The sequence below is a fragment of the Hordeum vulgare genome, chromosome 1H, assembly GCF_904849725.1.
Source record: "Hordeum vulgare subsp. vulgare chromosome 1H, MorexV3_pseudomolecules_assembly, whole genome shotgun sequence".
NCBI lineage: Eukaryota > Viridiplantae > Streptophyta > Magnoliopsida > Poales > Poaceae > Hordeum > Hordeum vulgare.
Genome location: NC_058518.1, coordinates 390,531,978 through 390,550,915, shown reverse-complemented (window position 1 = coordinate 390,550,915; position 18,938 = coordinate 390,531,978). Strand labels below are relative to the sequence as shown.

Here is an 18,938-nt window from a genome sequence, read left to right as displayed (position 1 = left end):
AGAGGAAAAACCGTGGAGGTATGTGGTCGGGCTGCCGTGGAAAAGTCGTCTCAAATCAGCCCTAAAACCTCCGTATATATAGGTGGGAGGGAGGGGGCCTTGCCTTGGGGCTCAAGGAGCCCCAAGGGGTTCGGCCGAGTCCAAGGGGGAGGACTCTCCCCCCAAACCGAGTTGGACTAGGTTTGGTGGGAGGGAGTCCCCCTTCCTTCCCACCTCCTCCTTTTTTTTTTCTTTCTCTCTTGATTTTCTTCTCCTTGGCGCATAGGGCACTTGTGGGCTATCCCACCAGCCCACTAAGGGCTGGTGTGTCTCCCCCAAGGCCTATGGGCTTCCCCGGGGTGGGTTGCCCCCCCGGTGAACTCCCGGAACCCATTCGTCATTCCCGGTACATTCCCGGTAACTCCGAAAACCTTCCGGTAATCAAATGAGGTCATCCTATATATCAATCTTCGTTTCCGGACCATTCCGGAAACCCTCGTGACGTCCGTGATCTCATCCGGGACTCCGAACAACATTCGGTAACCAACCATATAACTCATATACGCATAAAACAACGTCGAACCTTAAGTGTGCAGACCCTGCGGGTTCGAGAACTATGTAGACATGACCCGAGAGACTCCTCGGTCAATATCCAATAGCGGGACCTTGATGCCCATATTGGATCCTACATATTCTACGAAGATCTTATCGTTTGAACCTCAGTGCCAAGGATTCGTATAATCCCGTATGTCATTCCCTTTGTCCTTCGGTATGTTACTTGCCCGAGATTCGATCGTCAGTATCCGCATACCTATTTCAATCTCGTTTACCGGCAAGTCTCTTTACTCGTTCCGTAATACAAGATCCCGCAACTTACACTAAGTTACATTGCTTGCAAGGCTTGTGTGTGATGTTGTATTACCGAGTGGGCCCCGAGATACCTCTCCGTCACACGGAGTGACAAATCCCAGTCTTGATCCATACTAACTCAATTAACACCTTCGGAGATACCTGTAGAGCATCTTTATAGTCACCCAGTTACGTTGCGACGTTTGATACACACAAAGCATTCCTCCGGTGTCAGTGAGTTATATGATCTCATGGTCATAGGAATAAATACTTGACACGCAGAAAACAGTAGCAACAAAATGACATGATCAACATGCTACGTCTATTAGTTTGGGTCTAGTCCATCACGTGATTCTCCCAATGACGTGATCCAGTTATCAAGCAACAACACCTTGTTCATAATCAGAAGACACTGACTATCATCGATCAACTGGCTAGCCAACTAGAGGCTTGCTAGGGACGGTGTTTTGTCTATGTATCCACACATGTAAATGAGTCTTCATTCAATACAATTATAGCACGGATAATAAACTATTATCTTGATACAGGAATTATAATAATAACTATATTTATTATTGCCTCTAGGGCATAATTCCAACAGTCTCCCACTTGCACTAGAGTCAATAATCTAGCCCTCACATCACCATGTGAATTACATTGTAATAAATCTAACACCCATACAGTTCTGGTGTCGATCATGTTTTGGCCGTGGAAGAGGTTTAGTCAGCGGGTCTGCTACATTTAGATCCGTGTGCACTTTGCATATATTTACGTCCTCCTCCTCGACGTAGTCGCGGATGAGGTTGAAGCGTCGTTTGATGTGTCTGGTCTTTTTGTGAAACCGTGGTTCCTTTGCTAAGGCAATGGCACCAGTGTTGTCACAGAACAAGGTTATTGGATTCAGTGCGCTTGGCACCACTCCAAGATCCGTCATGAACTGCTTCATCCAGACACCCTCCTTAGCCGCCTCCGAGGCAGCCATGTACTCCGCTTCACATGTAGAATCTGCTACGACGCTTTGCTTGGAACTGCACCAGCTTACTGCACCCCCATTAAGAATAAATACGTATCCGGTTTGCGACTTAGAGTCGTCCGGATCTGTGTCAAAGCTTGCATCGACGTAACCTTTTACGGCGAGCTCTTCGTCACCTCCATACACGAGAAACATCTCATTAGTCCTTTTCAGGTACTTCAGGAAATTCTTGACCGCCGTCCAGTGATCCACTCCTGGATTACTCTGGAACCTACCTGCCATACTTATGGCCAGGCTAACATCCGGTCTAGTGCACAACATTGCATACATGATAGAACCTATGGCTGAAGCATAGGGGACGGAGCGCATATGCTCTCTATCTTCATCAGTTGCTGGGCACTGAGTCTTACTCAATCTCGTACCTTGTAAAACTGGCAAGAACCCTTTCTTGGACTGTTCCATTTTGAACCTCTTCAAAACTTCATCAAGGTATGTGCTTTGTGAAAGTCCTATCAAGCGCTTTGATCTATCCCTATAGATCTTAATGCCCAGAATGTAAGCAGCTTCTCCTAGGTCCTTCATAGAGAAACTTTTATTCAAGTAACCTTTTATGCTCTCCAAAAGCTCTACGTTGTTTCCAATCAGTAATATGTCATCCACATATAATATTAGAAACGCCACAGAGCTCCCACTCACTTTCTTGTAAATACAAGATTCTCCAACCACTTGTATAAACCCAAATGCTTTGATCACCTCATCAAAGCATTTGTTCCAACTCCGAGATGCTTGCACCAGTCCATAAATGGATCGCTGGAGCTTGCACACTTTATTAGCATTCTTAGGATCGACAAAACCTTCGGGTTGCATCATATACAACTCTTCCTTAAGGAAACCGTTAAGGAACGCCGTTTTGACATCCATCTGCCAGATTTCATAATCGAAAAATGCAGCTATTGCTAACATTATTCCGACGGACTTAAGCATCGCTACGGGTGAGAAAGTCTCATCGTAGTCAACTCCTGGAACTTGTGAAAAACCCTTTGCCACAAGTCGAGCTTTATAAACGGTCACATTACCGTCAGCGTCCGTCTTCTTCTTAAATATCCATTTATTCTGAATAGCCTTGCGGCCCTCAGGTAGTATCTCCAAAGTCCACACTTTGTTCTCATACATGGATCCTATCTCGGATTTCATGGCTTCTAGCCATTTGTTGGAATCTGGGCCCACCATTGCTTCTTCATCACTTGCAGGTTCATTGTTGTCTAACAACATGATTGATAAGACGGGATTACCGTACCACTCTGGAGCAGCACGTGATCTCGTCGACCTGCGTGGTTCAACAGAAACTTGAACTGGAGTTTCATGATCATCATCATTAACTTCCTCCTCAACCGGCGTCGCAATGACAGAGGTTTCCCCTTGCCCTGCGCCACCATCCAGAGGGATGAGAGGTTCGACAACCTCGTCAAGTTCTATCTTCCTCCCACTCAATTCTCTCGAGAGAAACTCCTTCTCGAGAAAAGCTCCGTTCTTAGCAACAAACACTTTGCCCTCGGATTTGAGATAGAAGGTGTACCCAACTGTCTCTTTTGGGTAACCTTATGAAGACGCACTTTTCCGCTTTGGGTTCCAGCTTTTCAGGCTGAAGCTTTTTGACATAAGCATCACATCCCCAAACTTTAAGAAACGACAACTTTGGCCTTTTGCCATACCACAGTTCGTATGGTGTCGTCTCAACGGATTTTGATGGTGCCCTATTTAAAGTGAATGCAGCCGTTTCTAATGCATAACCCCAAAATGATAACGGCAAATCAGTAAGAGACATCATAGATCGCACCATCTCTAACAAAGTACGATTACGACGTTCGGACACACCATTACGCTGTGGTGTTCCAGACGGTGTTAACTGTGAAACAATTCCACATTGTCTTAAGTGAGCACCAAACTCGAAACTCAGATATTCACCCCCACGATCAGAACGTAGGAACTTGATCTTCTTGTTACGATGATTTTCCACTTCACTCTGAAATTGCTTGAACTTTTCAAATGTTTCAGACTTGTGCTTCATGAAGTAGACATAACCATATCTACTTAAATCGTCAGTGAAGGTGAGAAAATAACGATATCCGCCGCGTGCCTCCACGCTCATTGGACCACACACATCGGTATGTATGATTTCCAACAAGTCACTTGCACGCTCCATTGTTCCGGAGAACGGAGTTTTAGTCATCTTGCCCATGAGGCATGGTTCGCACGTGTCAAGTGAATCAAAGTCAAGTGACTCCAAAAGTCCATCAGCATGGAGTTTCTTCATGCACTTTACACCAATATGACCCAAGCGGCAGTGCCACAAAAATATGGTGCTATCATTGTTTACTCTAACTCTTTTGGTCTCAATGTTATGTATATGCGTATCGCTATCAAGATTCAATATGAACAATCCTCTCACATTCGGTGCATGACCATAAAAGATGTTACTCATAGAAATAGAACAACCATTATTCTCAGACTTAAAAGAGTAACCGTCTCGCAATAAACAAGATCCAGATATAATGTTCATGCTCAACGCAGGCACTAAATAACAATGATTTAAGTTCATCACTAATCCCGATGGTAGCTGAAGTGACACTGTGCCGACGGCGATTGCATCAACCTTGGAACCATTTCCTACGCGCATCGTCACTTCGTCTTTCGCCAGCCTTCGTCTATTCCGCAGTTCCTGCTTCGAGTTGCAAATGTGAGCAACAGAACCGGTATCGAATACCCAGGCACTACTACGAGAGCCGGTTAAGTACACATCAATAACATGTATATCAAATATACCTGATTTTTCTTTGCCCGCCTTCTTATCTGCCAGATACTTGGGGCAATTGCGCTTCCAGTGACCCATACCCTTGCAATAGAAACACTCCGTTTCAGGCTTAGGTCCAGCTTTGGGTTTCTTCGGCGGATTGGCAACAGGCTTGCCACTCTTCTTCGAATTGCCCTTCTTGCCTTTGCCGTTTCTCTTGAAACTAGTGGTCTTATTCACCATCAACACTTGATGCTCTTTACAGAGTTCAGACTCTGCGACTTTCAACATCGCAAACAACTCGCCGGGAGACTTGTTCATCCCTTGCATGTTGTAGTTCAACACAAAGCCTTTGTAGCTTGGCGGCAGTGATTGAAGGATTCTGTCAGTGATAGCTTCTTGCAGGAGTTCAATCCCCAGCTCAGCTAGACGGTTTGAGTACCCAGACATTTTGAGCACATGTTCACTAACAGACGAGTTTTCCTCCATCTTGCAAGCATAGAATTTATCGGAGGTCTCATACCTCTCGATCCGGGCGTTCTTCTGAAAGATAAACTCCAACTCCTGGAACATCTCAAATGCTCCATGACGCTCAAAGCGACGTTGAAGTCCCGGTTCTAAGCCATACAAGACTGCACATTGAACTATTGAGTAGTCCTCCTTACGCGCTAACCAAGCGTTCTTAACATCCTGATCAGCCGTAGCGGGTGGTTCATCTCCTAGCGCAGCATTAAGGACATAATCCTTCTTCCCAGCTTGTAAGATTAGCTTAAGATTACGAGCCCAGTCTACAAAGTTGCTTCCATCATCTTTCAACTTAGCTTTCTCTAGGAACGTATTAAAATTCAGGATGACTGTCGCGTGAGCCATGATCTACAACACAAATATATTCAAAGTGGACTTAGACTATGTTCAAGATAATTAGAGTTCAACTTAATCAAATTATATGCTAAACTCCCACTCAAAAAGTACATCTCTCTAGTCATTTGAGTGGTTCATGATCCACTTACACTATCCCAAGTCCGATCATTATGTGAGTTGAGTATAGTTTCAGTGGTAAGCATCCCTATGCTAATCATATCATCTATATGATTCATGATCGACCTTTCGGTCTCATGTGTTCCGAGGCCATGTCTGCACATGCTAGGCTCGTCAAGCTTAACCCGAGTGTTCCGCGTGCGCAACTGTTTTGCACCCGTTGTATGTGAACGTTGAGTCTATCACACCCGATCATCACGTGGTGTCTCGAAACGACGAACTGTAGCAACGGTGCACAGTCGGGGAGAACACAATTTCGTCTTGAAATTTTAGTGAGAGATCACCTCATAATGCTACCGTCGTTCTAAGCAAAATAAGGTGCGTAAAAGGATTAACATCACATGCAATTCATAAGTGACATGATATGGCCATCATCACGTGCTTCTTGATCTCCATCACCAAAGCACCGGAACGATCTTCTTGTCACCGGCGCCACACCATGATCATCCATCAACGTGTTGCCATCGGGGTTGTCGTGCTACTCATGCTATTACTACTAAAGCTACATCCTAGCAAAATAGTAAACGCGTCTGCAAGCACAAACGTTAGTATAAAGACAACCCTATGGCTCCTGCCGGTTGCCGTACCATCGACGTGCAAGTCGATATTTCTATTACAACATGATCATCTATACATCCAATATATCACATCACATCGTTGGCCATATCACATCACAATCATACCATGCAAAAACAAGTTAGACGTCCTCTAATTTTGTTGTTGCATGTTTTACGTGGTGACCATGGGTATCTAGTAGGATCGCATCTTACTTACGCAAACACCACAACGGAGATATATGAGTTGCTATTTAACCTCATCCAAGGACCTCCTCGGTCAAATCCGATTCAACTAAAGTTGGAGAAACCGACACTTGCCAGTCATCTTTGAGCAAAGGGGGTTACTCGTAACGATGAAACCAGTCTCTCGTAAGCGTACGAGTAATGTCGGTCCAAGCCGCTTCAATCCAACAATACCGCGGAATCAAGAAAAGACTAAGGAGGGCAGCAAAACGCACATCACCGCCCACAAAAACTTTTGTGTTCTACTCGAGAAGACATCTACGCATGAACCTAGCTCATGATGCCACTGATGGAGAACGTCGCATGGGAAACAAAAAATTTCCTACGCGCACGAAGACCTATCATGGTGATGCCCATCTACGAGAGGGGGTGAGTGATCTACGTACCCTTGTAGACCGTACAGCAGAAGCGTTAGAGAACGCGGTTGATGTAGTGGAACGTCCTCACGTCCCTCGATCCGCCCCGCGAACAATCCCGCGATCAGTCCCACGATCTAGTACCGAACGGACGGCACCTCCGCGTTCAGCACACGTACAACTCGACGATGATCTCGGCCTTCTTGATCCAGCAAGAGAGACGGAGAGGTAGAAGACTTCTCCGGCAGCGTGACGGCGCTCCGGAGGTTGGTGATGACCTTGTCTCAGCAGGGCTCCGCCCGAGCTCCGCAGAAACGCGATCTAGAGGAAAAACCGTGGAGGTATGTGGTCGGGCTGCCGTGGAAAAGTCGTCTCAAATCAGCCCTAAAACCTCCGTATATATAGGTGGGAGGGAGGGGGCCTTGCCTTGGGGCTCAAGGAGCCCCAAGGGGTTCGGACGAGTCCAAGGGGGAGGACTCTCCCCCCCCCCCCCCCAAACCGAGTTGGACTAGGTTTGGTGGGAGGGAGTCCCCCTTCCTTCCCACCTCCTCCTTTTTTTTTCTCTCTTGATTTTCTTCTCCTTGGCGCATAGGGCACTTGTGGGCTGTCCCACCAGCCCACTAAGGGCTGGTGTGTCTCCCCCAAGGCCTATGGGCTTCCCCGGGGTGGGTTGCCCCCCCGGTGAACTCCCGGAACCCATTCGTCATTCCCGGTACATTCCCGGTAACTCCGAAAACCTTCCGGTAATCAAATGAGGTCATCCTATATATCAATCTTCGTTTCCGGACCATTCCGGAAACCCTCGTGACGTCCATGATCTCATCCGGGACTCAGAACAATATTCGGTAACCAACCATATAACTCATATACGCATAAAACAACGTCGAACCTTAAGTGTGCAGACCCTGCGGGTTCGAGAACTATGTAGACATGACCCGAGAGACTCCTCGGTCAATATCCAATAGCGGGACCTTGATGCCCATATTGGATCCTACATATTCTACGAAGATCTTGTCGTTTGAACCTCAGTGCCAAGTATTCGTATAATCCCGTATGTCATTCCCTTTGTCCTTCGGTATGTTACTTGCCCGAGATTCGATCGTCAGTATCCGCATACCTATTTCAATCTCGTTTACCGGCAAGTCTCTTTACTCGTTCCGTAATACAAGATCCCGCAACTTACACTAAGTTACATTGCTTGCAAGGCTTGTGTGTGATGTTGTATTACCGAGTGGGCCCCGAGATACCTCTCCGTCACACGGAGTGATAAATCCCAGTCTTGATCCATACTAACTCAACTAACACCTTCAGAGATACCTGTAGAGCATCTTTATAGTCACCCAGTTACGTTGCGACGTTTGATACACACAAAGCATTCCTCCGGTGTCAGTGAGTTATATGATCTCATGGTCATAGGAATAAATACTTGACACGCAGAAAACAGTAGCAACAAAATGACACGATCAACATGCTACGTCTATTAGTTTGGGTCTAGTCCATCACGTGATTCTCCCAATGACGTGATCCAGTTATCAAGCAACAACACCTTGTTCATAATCAGAAGACACTGACTATCATCGATCAACTGGCTAGCCAACTAGAGGCTTGCTAGGGACGGTGTTTTGTCTATGTATCCACACATGTAAATGAGTCTTCATTCAATAAAATTATAGCACGGATAATAAACTATTATCTTGATACAGGAATTATAATAATAACTATATTTATTATTGCCTCTAGGGCATAATTCCAACAAATTTGGCCGACGCTAGGGTTGGAGCAGTGCCTTTCTTCGATTCTCCCCTGCTTCCTCTCCACCTCCGCCTCGCAGGTGCTGCTTTGATCTGTCCCCGCCGCCGCGACAATGACGAAGGGCAAGACGAGCCAGCTTGAGCGCGCCAAGAAGGACGGAAAGTCAAAGAAGCCAGGCGGCCGATCTGCGTTGCCACCATGGTGGATCCAGGGAGATTTTCTCCCATCAACTGTCTGGAAGGAGGATGTTCTAGAGCTTGTTGAACACGGGATGGTGGCAGAGAAGTCATGGAGGCTTCCTGAAGGAGCGCTCGAGCCAGAGCCCTATGAAGGGGAACGAGTCCTCCTCCTTACTCACATTGAGCGAGGTTTCTCTCTGCCCCTCATCCTTTCATCCGCGGTTTTCTGTATTACTTTGATGCGCAACTTCATCATCTTCCTCCCAATTCCATCGGTATCTCTCCGCATTCGTCACGCTGTGCGAATGCTTTTTGGGTTGTCCTCCTCACTGGGTACTGTTTAAACACATCTTCTGTGTGCGCTCTCAAGTAGTGAAGAAAGCAAATCCGAGTTATAGTAGGACTCATGTCATTCAGTTGTGCGGTGATCTGGGGATTCAAAAGAGGAGCATGAGTACGTATCCTCAGACGACCCTTCCTGAGTCAGTCCGGAACTGGCGGTCGACTTGGTTTTATTGTAATGATATTGCATCTCCAAACATGTCGGCTGGCCTTACCCCATTCACCTTGGAGCGACCGACTGCTCCTAGGACGATAAACATGTTGGATGAGGAGAAGACCCAGGTAGGGATGTTGGTAAATGAGGTGGTTAACTTGGTCCGTAGCGAAGTGACAGGGATGGACTTGCTTGAAACGTTCCTTGGTCGGTGCATTCAGCCTCTTCAGACGAGGGATCATGCCATGTGACACTACTCGGGCCCTGAGGATTCCACTCGGTCGCACCCGGAAGAGGTTTCTGAAGAAACTATAGCCCAGTGGCTCAAAAGCATCACTGGAGCCTGCGACAATCCACTAGGAGCCAAGCGGGTCTTGCCTTACTCTGCTGAAAACAAACCACGGAACCTGGTGCGTTATTTCTTTCCTGGTTACTTTCATATCTTTGTCGAGTGACTGGATATTCGACCGACTGACTTTGCTACTTTTGTATCTTGTAGGAGTGGACAAACATGCATTCACCCGTACCCAACGGGGCTCAACTTGACGTCGTTGGGGAAAGCAAAGGTGGCAGCGTTGACAGCGACTATGCTGAAGACAACGAGGGGAGTGAAGATGACTCGGATGAGAGTGAGGAAGAAAACCAGTCTCCTCCGAACCCCGAGTCACGATCCAAGCATCCGCCATGATCCAGTGGCTACTCCAAGCAATACCTTAGTGTCCAGCACTAGGAACGTGAAGCGCGACAGAGCCGTCGCAACTGGATCTGCAGAAAAAGCCGCCAAACAACCCAAGCCCGACGCTCCTAAGCCTCGGAAGGCTCTGCCTCAAATGAGGATTGCCGTGCCAGTTGCTTCAACGTGAGTGTCTATCTCTTTCTTTTGCCATTGTGAATTTTCATGCCTTTGATGACCGAGTGGAATTTACTTGCCAGAGATCCTACCTCGGTGACGTCGCCTGCTGGGGATGAAGAAGATCCCATGGACTTGGATGCTGTGGACATGCCTGTCTCCCAGCAAGGTATGACAAGTCTTCATTCTGCTCTATTTTTTAGATGGAATTTGTCGATTGAGCTAACTGACATTGTCGACTGACAGCTACAGACGTCATCCTCTTGGATGACGATGAAGAATTGTTGCGCTCAACTGCCGAATTAACTAAGACCATACCTGAAGCGCCGGTGTCGAGTGCTCCTCCAGCCGGTTCGACTGCTTTGACTACAACTCCTCCGACTGGTTCAATTGTTGTGACAACAGTGCCTACTGCGCCTCCTCCTTCAGCGCTTGCATATTCTCTGCAACGTGTCCCGGAAGATCAAACTGGAGCTGCTAAAGAAGCCATGATTCAGGCCGAACATATGATGCAGCGGACCAGAGAGGCGTATGAGGCTAGCAAGTTGGCATACGATGCCAGTTCGACGCTTCAAGCTAATGTCCGAGTAAGTGCAATTGTAAGTTCATTTCCGTTTCGATTGAATCTTGTCCATCTTGATTTTGTTGGGGATCGTAGTAATTTAAAAAAATTCTTACGCCATGCAAAGATCTATCTATGAAAAACCAGTAACGAGAGAGGTTGTAGAGCATCTTCATACCTTTGAATCAAAGATCGCTAAGCGAAAACGTTACTATGTAGAGCATCTTCATACGTTATGCAGGGATCAACATGGCATGTATTAGGGGCCTCGGCCTTTTTCATCTAGGGTTTGTGTGATCCTTTGTCTCTTGAAGCAATTGAATGCCGTGAAGCACTTTCTCTTGCTGGAGATTTGGGCCTACAAATTCTTTTCGATGCTCCACACTACAAGATGCTGGTAAAACAATTTCAGAAATCTAGGTGGTAGCTACGAAGGAGTGATCAAGGAAACCAAAACTTTTTTTGTACGGTCAAGGAAATCAAAACCTGAAAGAGAACCTTTATTGGGCAGTACTGGCCACCGGCGCGCCGGCCCGAACGCTCGCGCCGGTCGCAGCCCAGTCGTCAGATTCACATGCCACATCGTTAAATTTCTCATGCAGCAAAAATCCCTCGATGTAGCAAATTTATACCACGACACAATAAATTTCGTCCACGGTTGCAACAAAAATACGATTGTAGCAAAAAAATATCAACGTGGTCGTAGCAAAAAAAGGACGTTGATGATGCGTGATAGCAAAACAAAATGTGGGTTGTAGCAAAACAATTCCGTGAACTTGGGTTGCAACTCTCACGAACGTGTATGCAACTTTTTTAATGAACGGTTGCAGCAAAAAATGATATCGGTTGTAGTAAAAATTAACACGGTTGTAACAAAAATCAAACGCCGGTTGTAGCAAAAAAATTCAACAAACTCGAGTTACAACCAAACGTAGACGTAACTTTTTTAATGGACAAATTATAGCAAAATGAGAAACGATTGTAGCAGATCTAATCGTGGTTGCAGCGAATCTGGACGAAAAAATGTTGAAAGTCCTGACCAGCTAGCCGTGCGGGCTGCGTGACCGTCCGAACGAGCGTTTCCCTTATGTTTATGAGTCCAGGAACTTGAATTTTAAACCTCATAATCTAGTTAGACATGCTTTATCTTTGATAGGGGCCTCATTTGTGGTTGGGTTGCTTCGTGATCCTAATGTAATACTTGTAATCATACACGTAAATCAATAAAACCTAGCAGATTATTCTTAAAAAATGTATGGAGGCTGGCCGGACCCCAAACGATCGTGTGTTTGATGGTTGGACACGAATATGTGACGAATGTTTGCTGGGCCAGATGGCAATTGCGAACGATTTGCCTGACATTTATTTTTTGAAGGGATGTCAAGTTTAGTTGTAGGGGGTGGCAGTTCTTTTCTAGAGAAGGCATTTTTCTTAGAAAACTGTCATCGCTTGATCATGATTGAACAGCTGTGCGGGCGTTCGCTCGGACCCTCCCCAGCGAATGTTCGGCACTTAGCATTTGTGCACGTGTACGCGCCCGAGTTCATCTTGTAACGCAAGCCACGCATGCCTCATACGTGCATACGCTAGACAAGCCAACTAACCCTAGCAAACACATCTGGACCTTCACCACACGTACGCCCTATATATCCAGTTATCTACAAGACATCTCTCGTGTGCTTTCTTTTGACAGGGCCCGTGGATCGGAGAGGAATCGAGCTAGACACGCACACGGCCGCGCATCCATCAAGACCGGCCTCGATGGCGATGATCAGGGCCAAGTGGTTCCTGACGGGCGTGCCGGTGGGGTTCTGGTGGGGGTGGAAGAAGAGCAGCGAGTGGGAGCTGGAGGCGATGGTGGAGTCGGTGCTGCCGCGCCCAGTGGCGAGGCACGTCGTCGACTTCCTGCCCAAGGGCACCGCCGAAGCGCGCCACAAGGCGCGGCTGGAGGAGTCCATCAGGGACAACGCCCGGAAACAGGAGGAGACCATCCGGAAGCAGGACGAGGCCCTCAGGAGGATGGAGGCCACCTCGCTGAGGCAGGAGCACACCATCGGCCTGCTGCACGCCGTCATCGCGCGCCTGCAGGAGGCCGACGACCAGCGTCTCGTGCAGAAGCAGGGCTCGCCGTCGCCCACGACCACGACGGCGCCGCCTTCACCGCCGAAGCAGTAGTGCGCGCATGCGTACGTAAGTCCGTCACCCGTCTGCTCGCGTGATACGTCTACGTGTTTCAGTGTTTGACGGTTCGATCTAGTAGTTGATCAGAGAAAACCTTCTGTTTGTTCTTTAATCTGAAATTTGAAGGGGTGGAAAAACTTGCTAGTACTAGTATTTTAACAGTACATGTGCTACACATATGATTATTCGGCTGACCGTGTGATAACCATTGGGTATGAAAGCATCTAGAGCCATAACTTGCAAATCTAACCACCCAAAACCCACACACGGTCGTGTTTATGAACACCGAACCGTCACGTTTCAAATAATATATTTTATAATTGGACACCTTAAATTTAATATCTTTAATTCATACAAACATGCAATTATTACGTCGATGTATTATATACATCGTCCTACTACTACATCACTACTAATATGTCATCGGACTATCAAAATTTGGCATGTTTGACTATAGTGGACATTAGCCACGGTTGCCCTTGCCTTTTCCAGAGTCCTTGCCATTCTCCTTCTCAAAGTACTGGTCGAAGACGCAATACAGATCGAGCCGGATCTCTTCTTCGCCGTCGCTTACCAACTCCACCTCCTTCGATGGCAGTCCGACCATTTCACGGACCGCCCGATTCTGCTAGCGGACGAAGGCGCGCGTCTTCCTCCGCTGTCGTTTTTCAAAATGCGGTCGCGGATGGTTCCTCCTGCGGCCACCCGCGCCGCCGCATCAACCGCCTTTGCCTCCGCCATTTCCTCAGCGAGATAGGCCTTGGCGATCCTTATGCTCTCCTTCCCACGATGGGCAGTCCGTTTTCGGTGGGACTCGAAGTCCGCCGGACTGGTGATGGGGAAGGAGAAATTTTTCGCCCGTCGGGACCTCGATGATCCCGCCCCCATAGGAACGAGTGTCCGTTAAGCGGACGCTATGCAATCCGATGGACATATCGTGCCGTCGGACGGGTGATGTCCTCGCGGGAGCGACCAAGTGCAATGTGAACCTGCAATCCGCATGGGATAACCCGCGAGTCGATGGATCCAAACTGGCCGAAGTTGGATCTGCTGTCCTTCATGCCGGAGAAGGCTGGAGATCGTCGGAGATGACCTAGGGTCGCAGATGGGAGTTAAGGGGAGTGAAATAAAGTGAATTGGGTTTGCTCCGACGAACGGATAATGACGAATATATGTGCGGTCGATCGGCTAGTGAGGGCCACGCAAACGTGCTCGCGCATCCGGGCTCACCTATATCGTCTTATATTTGGGTTGGATATAAAAGATGCCGGTTAATCCGAGAGATTGAGGCCCATTTAAAGAGTCGCGTTTCTATGACCGATCAATGACACACGGCTTTTCCGAAGGAAATTTGAGATGGATTATGAAGGATCGGACTGTGGATGCACTAATGTAATCATGTGACACATACATGTGCTCCTTCTGTTCGCCTACGTTGATTAGAGCGCAGCTCTGTGTCTCGTGATGCACATGACCTGAGCACACATCTCCATGCGTGCGCTCTATGTTTAGTACTTCTAGTAAAAGCATAAGTTGTTTCATGTAAGAAAATGCATTTTTTTTTCCAAATGATAAACGTCACATGTATGATATGAAATATTGCCATCTAAAAAACAAAAATTAAAACTTGCATCCAAACAGAAAATTGTCATCTTGAATAACTAAACTTGCTATGAGAAAACGTCAGGACGGGCTTACATGAAACTGGGCGAAAGACTTTTTCAAGAAAACGTCATGCCACACGTATTACACTTGTCAAGTTTTTTTTTCTCCCATCTTCTAAAACAAAGGAGAAAGTTGCTTTATCTACAAAACGGGGCGAAAGACTTTTTCAATAAAACAAAGGTGGAATGATCTTTTTCTCTCAGTGCAATGATATTCAACTATCAGACCAACCAGATACAATTCATTGGATGTTAACTACAAGTGGTAGTTTCACAGTGAAATCACTGTATACGGACCTTATTAATGCCGAAATTTTACGTACCTCTCCACATATTTGGAAAATAAAGGTACCACTCAAGATCAAGATCTTTATGTGGTTTGTGCACAAGGATGTGATACTCACTAAAGATAACTTGGTTAAACGAAGATGGGTGGGTAACTCTAGATGTTGCTTCTCCGATCACAATAAGACTATTAAACACCTCTTTCTTGAATGCCCTCTAGTTAGGCTTCTATGACGAACTATTCATATAGCTTTCAACATTAACCCTCCAACAAGTATGAACATGTTATTTGGGACGTGGATGAATGGAGTGGAGTTACCATCGCTAAACACATTCGAATAGGAACATGTGCCATGCTTTTTGCTATATGGAACTGCAGGAATGATATAATTTTTAACAGGAAGAACTTCACCGATATTGTGCAGGTCATCTACAGAGCTACGACGTGGATCCGTACGTGGTCGTTACTCACACATGCGGAGTTCATGGAGCTTTTGGATACTGGATGCACCCGGTGGGAGACGACAACACGGGCTATCTTCAACCGATTTGGGTGGCGGCACACTAATGCCGGGTATCGTAGTAAATTTAAAAAAATTCCTACGCCATACAAGGATCTATCTATGGAGAAACCAGCAACTAGTAATGGGGTAGAGCATCTTCATACCTTTGAAGATCGCTAAGCGGAAGCGTTACTATGAATGCGGTTGATGGAGTCGTACTCGCAGCGATTCAGATCGCGATGGATTCCGATCTATGTGCCGAACTACGACACCTCCGCGTTCAACCCACGTGTAGCCCGGTGACGTCTCCAACACCTTGAACCAGCAAGGAGGAAGGAGAGGTTGAGGAAGAGTGCTCCGAAAGCACGACGGCGTGGTGGCGGTGGAGCTACGTGGTTCTCCGGCAGAGCTTCGCTAAGTTATGCGGAGGACGAGGAGAGAGAGAGGAAGGGTTGCTCCGAGAGAGAGAGATTTTGTGTTCTCCAAAGGCCAAAACCTCCACTATATATAGGGGAAGAGGGAAGGGGGTGCCTCCCTTAGGGTTCCCACCCCAAGGGGTGCGGCAGCCCCATCTGGCGTGGGAGGTGGCGGCGAGGGCAAGGGAGAGGAGGGTGGCGCACCCCAGATGGGCCTTAGGCCCATTTGCGCTAGGGTTTCCCCCCTTCCCTCTCTTGCTGCGCCTTGGGCCTAGGTGGGAGGCACACCAGCCACTCTGGGCTGGTTCCCTTCCACCTTTTGGCCCATGCTAGCCTTTGGGGCTGGTGGCCCCTCCCGGTGGACCCCCGGAACCCTTCCGGTGGTCTCGTTACGTTACCGGTGATGCCCGAAACATTTTCGATGTCCAAAACCCCTTATCCTATATATCAATCTTTACCTCCGGACCATTCCGGAGCTCCTTGTGACGTCCAAGATCTCATCCGGGACTCCGAACAACCTTCGGTAACCACGTACACTATTTCCCTATAACCCTAGCATCATCGAACCTTAAGTGTGTAGACCCTACGGGTTCGGGAGACGTGCAGACATGACCGAGACATCTCTCCAGCCAATAAACAACAGCGGGGTATGGATATCCATGTTGGTTCCCACATGTTCCACGATGATCTATCGGATGAACCACAATGTCAAGGATTCAATCAATCCCGTATGCAATTCCCTTTGTCCATCGGTATGATACTTGCCCGAGATTCGATCGTCGGTATCCCTATACCTTGTTCAATCTCCTTACCGGCAAGTATCTTTACTCGTTCCGTAACACATCATCCCATGGCTAACCCCTTAGTCACACTGAGCTCAATATGATGACGGATTACCGAGTGGGCCCAGAGATACCTCTCCATCACACGGAGTGACAAATCCTGGTCTCGATTCGTACAACTCAATAGACACTTTCGGAGATACCCGTAGTGCACCTTTATAATCACCCAGTTACTTGTGACGTTTGGTACACCCAAAGCACTCCTACGGTATCTGATAGTTACACAATCTCACGGTCTAAGGAAATGATACTTGACATTAGAAAAGCTTTAGCAGACGAACAACACGATCTAGTGCTATGCTTAGGATTGGGTCTTGTCCATCACATCATTCCCCAATGATGTGATCCCGTTATCAATCACATCCAATGTCCATGATCAAGAAACCATGATCATCTATTGATCAACGAGCTAGCCAACTAGAGGCTCACTAGGGACACATTGTGATCTATATATTCACACATGTGTTACGGTTTCCGATTAATACAATTATAGCATGAATAATAGACAATTACCATGAACTAGGAAATATAATAATAACCAACTTATTATTGCCTCTAGGGCATATTTCCAACAGTCTCCCACTTGTACTAGAGTCAATAATCTAGTTCACATCACTATTTGATTGCAATGAATCGAACACCCATACAGGTCTTGCTTGTGAGAGAGGTTTATCCATTAACAGATCTAAACCTTTCAGATCCATGTGTGCTTTCCAAATCTCTATGTCTTCATATAGATACTGCTACCATGCACCATTTGGAACTATTCCAAATGACTGCTCCACTATACGAATCCGGTTTACTACTCATAGTCATCCAGATTAGTGACAAAGCTTGCGTCGACGTAACCCCTTTATGACGAACTCTTTAATCACCTCCATAATCAAGAAAAGAAATCTTTACTCCACTAATTACTAAGGATATCTTTGACCGCTGTCCAGTGATCCATTCCTGGATCACTCTTGTACCCCTTGTTTGACTCATGGCAAGGCACACTTTAGGTGCGATACACAGCATATCATACTTATAGAGCCTACGGCTGACGCATAGGGGACGGCATTCATCCTTTCTCTTTCTTCTGTCGTGATCTGGCTTTTGAGTCTTATTCAAAAATTTACACCTTATAACACAGCCAAGAACTCCTTCTTTTGCCGATATATTTTGAACACTTTCAAAACTTGTCAAGGCATGCATTTTGTTGAAAGTTCTATTAAGCACTTTGATCTATCTCCATAGATCTTGATGCTCAATGTTCAAGTAGCTCATCCAGGTTTTCCTTTGAAAAACTCCTTTCAAACAACCCTTTACGCTTTCCAGAATTTCTACATTATTTCCAATCAACAATATGTCAACCACATATATTCATCAGAAATTCTATAGTGCTCCCACTCACTTCTTTGGAAATACAAGTTTCTCATAAACTTTGCATACAACCAAAAACTTTGATCATCTCATCAAAGTGTATATTCCAACTCCGAGATGCTTGCTCCAATTCATAGAAGGATTGCTGGAGCTTTGCATACTTGTTAGCACCCTTTAGGATCGACAAAATCTTTTGGTTGTATCACATACAACATTTCCTCAAGGAAACCGTCGAGGAAACATTATTTTGACATCCTATCTGCAATTCACATAAGCATTGCAGCCCCAAACTCTTAAGAAATGACATCCTATTTTGGGTTCGGGCTTATCAGGCTGAAACTCTTTCACATAAGCATTGCAGCCCCAAACTCTTAAGAAATGACAGCTTAGATTTCTCTAAACCATAATTCATACAGTGTCATCTCAATGGAATTACGTGGTGCCATATTTAAAGTGAATGCGGTTGTCTCTAATGCCTAAACCATAATCGATAATGGTAATTTGATAAGAGACATCATAGTATGCACCATATCTAATAGGGCACGACTATGACATACAGACACACCATCGGACTATGGCGTTCCAGGTGGCATGAGTTGTGAAACATTTTTCACATTGTCTTAAATGTTTACCAAACTCGTAACTCAAATATATATGTTTACCTCCACGATCACATCGTAGACATATTATCCTCTTGTCACGATGATCTTCAACTTCACTCTGAAATTACTTGAATCTTTCAATAATTCATACTTGTGTTTCATCAAGTAAACACACTAGTATCTACTCAAATCATCTGTGAAGTGAGAACATAATGATATCTACTGCGTGCCTCGGTACTCATTGGACTGTACACATCAAAATGTATTACTTCCAACAAGTTACTTTCTTATTCCATCTCACAGGAAAACGTGGTCTTCAGTCATCTTGCCCATGTGGTATGATTTGCATGTCTCAAGTGATTCAAAATCAAGTGAGTCCAAATGATCCATCCGCATGGAGTTTCTTCATGCGTTTATACCAACAGGCATGGTTTGCATGTCTCAAACATTTCAAAAAT

The 18,938-nt window shown here is 46.2% G+C and overlaps 1 protein-coding gene across 3 annotated transcripts; it reads left to right on the top strand.

The window, feature by feature from the left end:
* Positions 1-8,546: 8,546 nt before the first annotated feature.
* Positions 8,547-13,026, top strand: LOC123411834. 3 transcript variants are annotated; one of them, XM_045104800.1, is made up of 5 exons: positions 8,547-9,623; positions 9,713-10,072; positions 10,147-10,232; positions 10,310-10,650; positions 12,319-13,026. In XM_045104800.1, exons 2-5 carry the CDS (start codon positions 9,801-9,803, stop codon positions 12,346-12,348), a joined length of 729 nt encoding a protein of 242 aa, XP_044960735.1. In that variant the 5' UTR covers positions 8,547-9,623; positions 9,713-9,800; the 3' UTR covers positions 12,349-13,026. The 3 variants fall into 2 exon arrangements, with proteins under 3 accessions (XP_044960735.1, XP_044960743.1, XP_044960727.1); XM_045104792.1 differs by having other exon boundaries at positions 10,310-13,026.
* Positions 13,027-18,938: the final 5,912 nt, after the last annotated feature.

What these genes read in the sequence shown, in the direction of transcription:
- LOC123411834 (XM_045104792.1), top strand. Translation starts at nt 9,801, where the DNA reads ATGCTGAAGACAACGAGGGGAGTGAAGATGACTCGGATGAGAGTGAGG. An exon ending in GCCGTGCCAGTTGCTTCAAC is followed by an intron (nt 10,073 to 10,146) that starts GTGAGTGTCTAT and finishes TTTACTTGCCAG; the next exon opens with AGATCCTACCTCGGTGACGT. An exon ending in CATGCCTGTCTCCCAGCAAG is followed by an intron (nt 10,233 to 10,309) that starts GTATGACAAGTC and finishes GTCGACTGACAG; the next exon opens with CTACAGACGTCATCCTCTTG.